This window comes from Nymphalis io, chromosome 11, assembly GCF_905147045.1.
Source record: "Nymphalis io chromosome 11, ilAglIoxx1.1, whole genome shotgun sequence".
Classification (NCBI taxonomy): domain Eukaryota; kingdom Metazoa; phylum Arthropoda; class Insecta; order Lepidoptera; family Nymphalidae; genus Nymphalis; species Nymphalis io.
This window is the reverse complement of record NC_065898.1, coordinates 11,352,150-11,362,326: the sequence shown is the minus strand read 5'-3', so window position 1 is coordinate 11,362,326 and position 10,177 is coordinate 11,352,150. Positions and strand designations below refer to the sequence as shown.

The window sequence follows — 10,177 nt, the reverse complement described above, 5'->3', positions numbered from 1 at the left end:
TGGGAACTAAGATGTTATGTCTCTTGTCCCTGTTGTTACACTGGCTTAATACTGCTGTTTGGCGGTAGATTAGGTGATAAGTCGTTGGCAAAATCCGGAAAGCATTTCCGGGTATCTGCAATGTAAGAGTGAATAAGCACCATGCAGGCAAACGAAGTGATATATTGATGATAGAAAATATACTGCGTATTTTTAAATAATGATTTGAATTTCATGTGTTCTGCCATCTGTGATAATTCAATTCAATGACGCATTCATTCGCCGGCACCGGTTGTTGACTATTTAATAATCGAAGTGAGATCGAGACTGTACAGGCGGGGCGAGGCGGGCGTTTAGTTGTTGCTGGAACTGTGTCTAACTGTGACGTACCGTTCCCATCTTCTTTCGTTACTCTATAACCACAGATTATAAAACTAACTACGAGTAAGTACTTGAGCGTTTTATTAATATTATCGTTTGTTATCGTCAAGTTGTAATTTTTTTATTGTTATTTGAACAACCGAAAACTTCATTCAATTAATTTTAATGACGTCACGGTAAATTATTCTGCAGCTGATGTATGTTTTTATTATCTAAATATTACACAGTGATGTTTTTTAATGATATATTAACATTTCAAAATAATGACATTATTTTGAAATGTTAATATATCTATTTGGATTATTGGATATATTTATTTGTATTCTTATTCTATTATTTTTTATGTATTACGTAAAGTACTATAACTCAAAAACGCAGTGACGTACGACTTTATCTAACTCGACTAAATTCGTATTGATCCGATCTTTTATCGTTATCGACATGAAAAATGAACAAATCATATACTGAAATGCCCCCTAGTTCACTAGTTACTGGCTCCGTTGCCGATTTTTATCTGGAACGCATAGAGATTAATCAAAATAGATATATTATATTCACATCTTAAAGAATATGATATATTGTAACAGCATGTACATATAGGCGACCAATGTGAAACTTGAAAAACTAGAAGTAAATAAATAAACAATGCTGGGTATAATAAACAATGAATTGCCCTTTCTGGCCAAGGCAAGGTGATCCTTTTACCCCGAGATAATTTATTACAGTATCCATTATTATATATATATATATATTACAAAATATAAACTGGAAAAGCAAAGGGACAAATAAAAATAACTACAAAGTAAATTACGGCAGAATCGCAAGTATTAATATTAGCTGAAACAGCAAAACAAAAAGAAGGCATTCATAAGATCAGGCGAGTTCCAAAGTAGATTTAGAGATGAACACAACAAAAATCAAACGAACGGAAAAACATGAGAATATCTACTTACATAGGTATGATTTAATAAATCACAATGGAGAATATAAACAAGCAAGAAAGCCAACTTTGGAGGAATGGATTTTGACGTGCTATCACACAGTGACAACCTGTAGGCGTAGAAAGTATATTTGCTAGTGTGTCGGCGTATTGGACTAGCCTAGATTAGATCAAAAACTTTCTCGATACAATGAGAAGCTTTTACCCAGCAATGGGAATAGGGCTGGAACTGTAATTCTCTAGTGTTAGACATAGATATTATAAGAAACCTTATTCTAGAATATTTTAAATCATATTGATAGTTTTCTTGATTTGACAATGTATTTCAGAGTGATGCCGACGGCCAAGGTATACTACTTCCAGCTGAAGGCTGTTGGTGAGAGCATTCGCCTGTTACTGGCGTACGGCGATCAGGATTTCGAGGATTGCCGGGTGGCGAAGGAAGATTGGCCCGCATTAAAATCATGTTAGTACAATTTAACACTATTTAACTCAGAATTAAAGATTTTAGATATAAATATTAATGTCTAAAAGATTTACATGATTTGCTTCTTTTTATACTTACGCCAATAATTAAACTTTTTTAATAAAAAATATAAATTGTAATAATAGCTGAAATCATGTGTCGGTAAAATTCGCATATTATTTTTGAGGAAATATGATTAATGTTTTCTATGCAAATCTATGAAACAGTAGCATTCAAGTTATATATGTCTACGATATTAAAGTGTACGATAAGTTTCGATATTTTCCTAGATTTATAGATAATAAATTTTAAACATGAGTGCAACAAAACAATAGAAGCATTTTCAACTTCAGATTATTTTAATTGTTATGATATTTACCCTACAATATTGAGGCAATATTACTTAAACAAGTCGAGATAAAGTAATTGATGAATAACGATGATATTACTTTAATTAATTAATTACAGATAGAAGAAAATTAAAAATATATTATCTTTGAAGCTAAAGTGAGAATGTGGTTTTAATACCATGTAGTATTTCAGTTTACTTTGATATATTTGCAAATATATTTACAGCGATGCCTTTCGGCCAAATGCCCGTACTTGAGATTGACGGTAAGAAGTATGCACAGAGCACCGCCATCGCACGCTACCTCGGTCGCAAGTATGGTCTCGTTGGCAAGGACATTGAAGAGGACTTCGAGATCGACCAAATTGTTGATTTTTTTAACGACATTCGCACCAGTAAATATTATGCTTTATCATTTATATTTAAAAAGAAAATTAGTAATTATAATTTGTAAAAAAAAAAAAAACGCGAAGCGCCTTATAATTTTTCATAGCAAGTGTTGGTTTGACATTATTGCTTTACTTGTAAAATAGTTACCTATTTAGTTATATATATCTGTTATAGAGGCTTCAGCGATTTTGCATGAGACTGATGAAAATGTTAAGGCTAGAATGCAAGAAGACAATGAAAAGAATCATTATCCATTTATGCTGAAAAAGCTGGACGAAATTATCACTAAAAACAATGGACATATGGCTCTTGGAAAGGTATTTAAGTTACAATATATAAACATTATGAAAATGACAAGACTTGAGAATATTATGTACGAAAAAATTCCAAAATAATTGGTTCTATGTTACTACTTATTGTCTATGATTTCAATGTAAATGCCATGTAAGGATCTATATATTGACGGGCCGGTTGGCGTGGTTGGCAGATTCTTACCTTTCACGCCGTAGGACATACATTTGTGTACATGAACATGTCTGTTTGTCCCGAGTCTGGGTGTAATTTTTAATATAAGTATGTATTTACAAAAGAAAAGTAGTATATGTAGTATATCAGTTGTCTGGTTTCCATAGTACAGGCTCTGCTTAGTTTGGGATTAGATCGCAGTGTATAAATAATGTCCCCGGATATTATAATGAAAGACAAATTCACATCAGCTTAAAAACATGTTTTACATTCAAACAACACACACACACACAGGCCCAAACGCCGCACCCAAACGAATCAGTTTGTTTAGAATGTTAATATGTATATTTTTTTTATTCCAGCTCACTTGGGCAGATTTTGTTTTCGCTGGCATGTATGACTGTTTTAAGTTTATACTTAAAATATCTGACATAGACGTGAAATATCCGAGTTTCAAGAAGCTGCAAGATAAAGTTCTGGCTATACCCAAAGTGAAGGCGTTTTGTGATAAAGCTCCCAAGGCTGATTTTTAACAGAATATAATTTCAAAACGTATTTTTTAAATATATATAAATCTGGTTTCTGAATGTGCAAGTTACATATATAAACTATACAATATAAACACCTCATTAAAATTGGTTTTTTTATTACTCGATAAATATGTAAATATATTCTTGAGACTTAGTATGTATTAAACGTTCCTGTCTATTTTTTTATAAATCGGAAGTATTATAAATATATGTTCTTTGCTTGGTAAATTAATTAAATAAAAGAACAAGTAGATATTAGAATATGCAAAAATGATTTTTTAATTATATTACATATTTATTAAAGCTGAAATATCAAATATTGCATCTGATCTATTATTTAGATATATTCAACCATACATACATACAATGTTTTCCGTACGAATTAATCAAATAGTACAAAAACATTACGTTAAGAATACAATTAACGATACAAAAATAAAAAAATATGTATCAAAATACACACTTGATACAATTGCTGGGTTGTTTGCTGAAACGACATCATAGCTGTATTTCTGGTGGCAATTGGCATTCACAGTAAGCAAGCTTGTGTCATGGATACCTTGCTACAATTTACAGACAGCATTCAACCTACGTTTGACAGTGTGTTCTTGAAGAATTTTTCTAAACTTTATAGAAAGAATTAAAATTTAAATATATAAGTAATATTAAAAACTATATAAAATGTCAATAATATTAAATTTATGTATATATAAATACAATTTAATGTGGGTGCTATATACATACATTTTTCATTTATTTATTTATTTACGATAGTACGGTGAGAATACTTTCTGTCATATCATATTGATACAGCATCTGAAAGTAAGGAATTGAACATACCGGTGATTTGTCTCGTAAATTATTCATATATCTGAAATTCACGCTTATCAATCTAAATTTAAAGCTGGTAAAAATGTGAATTGCACTTACTTATATAATAATACTATATACTAAAATCTTCCTCCGACACGCGCTGCATCCCGTGGTATAGGGTTGGTCACCATTCACATCCCGAGCATAGACATTGGAGATGTAAGATATATTAACCATTCCTTGCATCGCCAATGCCCCACCGACCTTGGAAACGAAGATGTTATGTCTATGGTGCCTATAGTTACAGTGGCTGGCTCATTTTTAAACTGGAACTCTTGTATTCCTTTTAGAGGTAGAATATGTGATCAGTGAGAGGTAACTTCCCAGAGGGCTTGCACAAAGCCCTATCACCTAGTAGGTAGTATTAGTTTTGTTGTAAATCAAAGACAGACAGATCAATTTAGTTTATTTACAATCAACAAAAATACGAACCGACGTAATATAAATAAAGATTAAACGGTATCATAGAACTATTTACATATGTTTACTTGTACTCATTTTTAAGACCCCGGACAAATACACCGATAGACAAACACAAATTAAAAAGAAATACATATATTATTTTACTTTTATATAGCCAAATGAACTTGAAAAACATCTGCTTTTTTGAAATCCCAAATAGTTTCTCCACACGCTCGAAGCTGACTAGTATAGTCGCTACTGCAATTTTGTATCATTGCAAACTATAAATAGATACTTATCAACATAGTTTATAAGTGTATACACGAAGAGCTTATTTCTTATCGTAAAAATCGTAATACTTTGATATTATCTTCTTTATGTGTTAACATTATTGTTATATTTATTTCACCTATAAAGTGCGACATTCAATCTGGATATTTAAGGTAAAAAATACTATAATATATATTTTTTTGTTTAAACAGTTTTGTGCAGTTCTTTGTTTTTCTCTTTTTACATTTGTATATAACACACACATACACATTTTTACAAACATTCTTATATTATCACACATATGCAAATTCGCACATGCGCAAATCACTAATGAGACACTTTAATAATTGTTATTTGGATTTTTTTTTATGAAATATTAGATAGATTTTGAAGTTCAAATACGTTCTGCAAAACGTTTAGTATTTCTCTATATTATCTTTTGTTATAAATATATTCAGGACAATGCATGCGGAAGTACAAGGTTTACTACTTCCATCTGAAGGCTGTATGTGAAGTTGTCCGATTGCTACTTGCCTACGGTGGTCAGGAGTTCGATGATCGCAGGGTAACTAGAGAAGAATGGCCATCTTTAAGGCCCTGTAAGTCTTATACTGTATCGATGGAATACAAAGATAATATCAAATGAAGCGTCACTAGCGCAATGGCTTGCGGGCGACGGCTTAGCGGTGTCAAAGTCGCAGGTGCGTTCCTGAACCGTTAGATTACTTTCGTCCCCACACACAAGCTTTACACGTATTTGGTAAATAAGAATGTAATTTCCTTAAAACGGGAATTGATAATATATTTTTGATAAAAAGATAAAAAATCGCGTATAAACTAATAGATTATTAATAAATAAATATGATACATTTTTATAAAAAACAATATTATTTGTATGTAATAAGTCACAAATAGTTTAATCTTATCAATGAATTAGTTTAAGTATATGAATACAGATTGCAAAATTATATAAAGATTTTCAATCGCAGATTATTTCAATTGCTATTATCACATACTTTTTAATGAACACTGTGTATACATTTATATCCTAATATTATAACGCTGGAGTTTATTTGAATTAGCTTAATTTTAGTTATTTTAGGGATATGGCTGCAGATCCCGAGATAATTAGTTCAGTTCCCGGGTCAGGCCAATAAAAAAATATTGCGTTGTTGCTTCCCAAAATTCTCAATATCAGCCCGAGGCTTGAACTGCCTGAACTTATGACTAGAATGTCTGGATATTTGACTATTTATTTTTTATAATTCCGCAAATATCTCATAACAAATTATGACGGTCATATAATATTTTTTCCAGCTATGCCATTTCGCCAAATGCCTGTGCTGGAAATCGATGGCAAACAGTATGCGCTGAGCACCGCCATCACGCGCTACTTTGGCCGAAGTATGGTCTCGTTGGCAAGGACGTTGAAGAGGACTCCGAAATCGACCAAAATGCGGACTTCTTCACAGATGTTGATTGATGATGTTGTTCTTCACAATGGATACATGGCGTTGGGAAAGGTAAAATGTTTACAGAAACCTTTCCTTCTAATTATAGTTCATGTGGAACGGAATATTACTTTTTCCTAAAAGCAATAAAATATTTTTGAATTAAAACGGTGTACATTATAAGTATTGACTAACGTTGTGATTATATTTATTATCTTATGGTTATTAAAAAAAAACATTTTAAGCTGTTTGACATGATGCTCACTTACTTATTTAAAAACGTTGTTATCAGGTTTTTAGTTTCAGCGATTTCTCTCATTCTCACATGATTGATTTTATATTAGAAAGAAGGAGACATCTATTTAACTAATCACCAACTAAGCGACATATATAAGCAGAGCTAAAACTGTTAGACTACGATTATATCCATTCGCATGGAATATGTCTTCATGGTATATAACCATACAAATTAGTTCACCAAGATTTTATCAGCCTATAAATGTTATTCTATATATATTCAGTTGACTTGGGCAGATACCTGACTTGGACGCCAAGTACCCGAGTTTCAAGAAGCTACACGATACGGTGGTAGCCATTCCTAAAGTGAAGGCATATTGTGATAAGGCTCCCAAAGCTGATTGGTGAGGAAAAAATGTAATGAGAAATAAACAAATAAACGGATTTTCTTAAATTTTCTTATGTTTGTTTAAGCAATGATTTTTATGATGCTATATTTTTAAGTCATATTTCTTTTTCTTATACAGCTATTCTTGTAAACGTTGACTTCCTCGTTGGTCTAGTTGCTTGATATAAGGCCGCAGACCCGGAGGTCTTGGGTCGGGCCAATAAACACTGTACACTCTTGTGCGTCGGAAAGCACGTAAAGCCATTGGTCCTGCGCCTGAACTCTTTCCAGTCGGATTGCCGTCCCATCGGATTATGAGAGTTAAGGAATAGAGTAAGCACCTGTGTTTGCGCACACCTGTGGCTGCCGTGGCCGAAATCGGTCTGGAGGAGATTATTATTATTATTATTATTTTTGTAAAAATTATTAACATCCACAAGAAAATAAAATTATAAGGGTTTACTTGATTGTCACACTCCATTAAGTGTAAGATTTTATTTTATACCTTCAATGTGGAATAGAAAATAAATTAGATATCATTTACAATACGAAAAAATTTCCGAAATTATTTATTTAACATCTATCGTCTTCCTACTTTAACCGTATGAAGAGGTAAAATAAGGATTATCTTGAGCAATAAGATATAAACATTCGCCAACCAATTTCTTCACATCTACCGGCTTGGTCGTAATAAGTACCAAGTCCACGTAGTATAGAGTTCAGTTTAGCATAAAAGCCCTACAGGATCAATCATTACACGCGCTAACTGTCGATTTAAAATTTATGTAGCAGCCTGAGAGTTTTTTGACAGACGGAGCAGCAAGTATTTACTTACTTAGAAGTTATACCTCCTTATTTCGGTTTATTTATTTTTATACTCGTTGCTGCCTAAAGTATCTAGCGTGTCTAGTGCGCCAGAATAATCATTAAAAAACCAGCGGTACTAACTTCGTCTCCTTGGGGGGCTGGACGGTTGGCTTGCGCTTACTAACTGTAACAACTTCATTTTGTTCCTGACTCGGGATTTGCTTACTAAACAAATAATTAACATTTTAATAAATACACGAAACAAATACAAAATATATTAACGTAATCATTTATTAAAAAAATAATTTTGCAGAGTTCAGCATCGGCCATCTTTAATTTTTCTGACACCGGGGTTTTGACACTTCATACAATCCTCGTTCTCGTAGGTTACGCCATTAGATCCGCACACTGGATTATAGTTCAACGGGCACGCGCAAATGTTATAGTCACTGGCATTTGCGACCGTATATGAGATTAGAAGCGTTAGAAGTAAAACTGAAACGATAAATATATGGACAATTCATTCATTCACAAGAGGAGGATTGTGATTTCAACCCGTTTATATGTTTAACTGTTCCCGCATAACTTAGTATAATTCGATTCAATTTCATTCGGTTCATTCGATCGATACGATTCGAATGAAAATTCGCTTAAAGTCCAACGACACTCTAAATTCAATATGGCGTCCTTTAGAAAACAAACAAGATTCGGTATTTAAAAAATAATAATTTTGTGATGTGATATTTTGAAAATATATTATACTAGTTTTCACCCGCGGCTTCATCCGCGTGTTAGGGGGAAGGGGGCCAGCTGTTAGGTTTAAAAAAAGTTGACTATGTCCTTCGTCGAGGTTCAAGCTTGCTTTATACCAAATTCCATCGAATCAGATTAGTTGCGTAGATAAGCAAACAGACATAGTTACTTTACAAACTCTTGCTAGCTGCTTTGCTTGAAGTAAGTAGATAATTGCATAAAACATAAATGACATTTGTTTTATTTGATCGATAAAAATGCACTCGTGTGGATGCGATTTAAGCAATTTTTTTAAACCATATTTTTAATACCACAGATATTAATATTTTTAATATTCAAAAAATAAATATTCAATCTTTTTTGACTTAAGAAATGATACATTTTGTTGTATATTAAATACATTATTCATTTTACTTACCGACTTTTAAGTTCATTTTCGCACGATGTAGATCCTGTCCTGGCTCCAAAAGTCGCAACACATTTCTCGTTATTATAATAATCGATTATAACTGAGCGTAACGAAGACATGAAATATTTATTGATTAAATTCACTAAAGTGCAATTAACTTCCTTAGCCGTACATTGTCCATTTGGTTATTCGCTTTTTGACGGTTGTAACGAGTATGCGCTTCAACGTAACGTAGCACTTTTTTATGAATAGGTAGGTGAATAGGCAAATGAACCATCTGATGGTAAGTTGTCATCACCGCCCATAGACATTGGCGCTGTAAGAAATATTAGCAATTCGTTGCGTTACCAATGTGCCACTAACCTTGGAAACTAAGATATAATGTCCTTTGTGCCTGTAATCATACTGACTTACTTATCCTTCAAATCCAAATCGGAATAGAATAGAATATCTCTATGATTTTACTGGTGGTAGGGCTTTGTGCAAGCTCGTCTGCGTATGTACCACCCACTTATCGGATATTCTACCGCAAAACAGCAGTACTTGGTATTGTTGTGTTTCGGTTTGAAGGGTGAGTGAGCCAGTGTAATTACAGGCTCAAGGGACATATGTTTTATTTCATTTATTTTATTTATATAATTTATAAATAAAATTATTTTATATATAATTTTATAAATATAATAATAAAAATTATAATATGTTTTATTTTATTTGGACGTCTATCATCGTATATATATTTTATAACATTAATATATAAATAATAAAATAATAATATCAAGGGACATCTTAGTTCCCAAAGTTGGTGGCGCATTGGTGATGTAAGCGATGGTTAACATTTCTTACAAAGACCAATTACCATTAGGTGGCCCATATGCTCGTCCGCCTTCCTATTCTATATAAAAAAAAATGTATTTATTTGTTTGTTTAATTTTTGATGTAATAACCTACATTTTTGGTCTTTAGTCTCCGTTTATTCACCTATATATTATTAAAGTATTATTTGTCACTGAGTTTATTGACATAGACTCACACGCAGCCTTGAGGACTGTCGATACTTATGAAAGATATTGGGATGAGAACATAGACA

At 32.4% G+C, this 10,177-nt stretch overlaps 1 protein-coding gene, 1 long non-coding RNA gene and 1 pseudogene across 4 annotated transcripts; 2 read left to right on the top strand and 1 right to left on the bottom strand.

Annotated features, from left to right (window-relative positions):
• Positions 1-278: 278 nt before the first annotated feature.
• On the top strand, positions 279-3,620 carry LOC126771784 (glutathione S-transferase 2-like). 3 transcript variants are annotated; one of them, XM_050491882.1, is made up of 5 exons: positions 279-423; positions 1,630-1,766; positions 2,343-2,510; positions 2,680-2,822; positions 3,333-3,620. In XM_050491882.1, exons 2-5 carry the CDS (start codon positions 1,634-1,636, stop codon positions 3,501-3,503), a joined length of 615 nt encoding a protein of 204 aa, XP_050347839.1. In that variant the 5' UTR covers positions 279-423; positions 1,630-1,633; the 3' UTR covers positions 3,504-3,620. The 3 variants fall into 3 exon arrangements, with proteins under 3 accessions (XP_050347839.1, XP_050347838.1, XP_050347837.1); XM_050491881.1 differs by lacking the exon at positions 279-423 and adding an exon at positions 511-536; XM_050491880.1 differs by lacking the exon at positions 279-423 and adding an exon at positions 1,247-1,317.
• A 1,557-nt stretch (positions 3,621-5,177) lies between these two features.
• Positions 5,178-7,152, top strand: LOC126772079 (glutathione S-transferase 2-like; annotated as a pseudogene).
• A 1,042-nt stretch (positions 7,153-8,194) lies between these two features.
• LOC126771813 (uncharacterized) lies at positions 8,195-9,162 on the bottom strand. The gene is made up of 2 exons (XR_007669566.1): positions 9,100-9,162; positions 8,195-8,423 (listed from the first exon to the last, which is right to left on the bottom strand). It is a non-coding gene; the product is annotated as an uncharacterized LOC126771813 (long non-coding RNA).
• Between the last annotated feature and the right edge of the window lie 1,015 nt (positions 9,163-10,177).

Coding starts and splice junctions, on each gene's coding strand:
- LOC126771784 (XM_050491880.1), top strand. CDS start 1,262: ATGAACACAACAAAAATCAAACGAACGGAAAAACATGAGAATATCTAC. Junction 1,767..2,342: donor TTGGCCCGCATTAAAATCAT/GTTAGTACAATT, acceptor ATATATTTACAG/CGATGCCTTTCGGCCAAATG. Junction 2,511..2,679: donor TTTTAACGACATTCGCACCA/GTAAATATTATG, acceptor TATCTGTTATAG/AGGCTTCAGCGATTTTGCAT.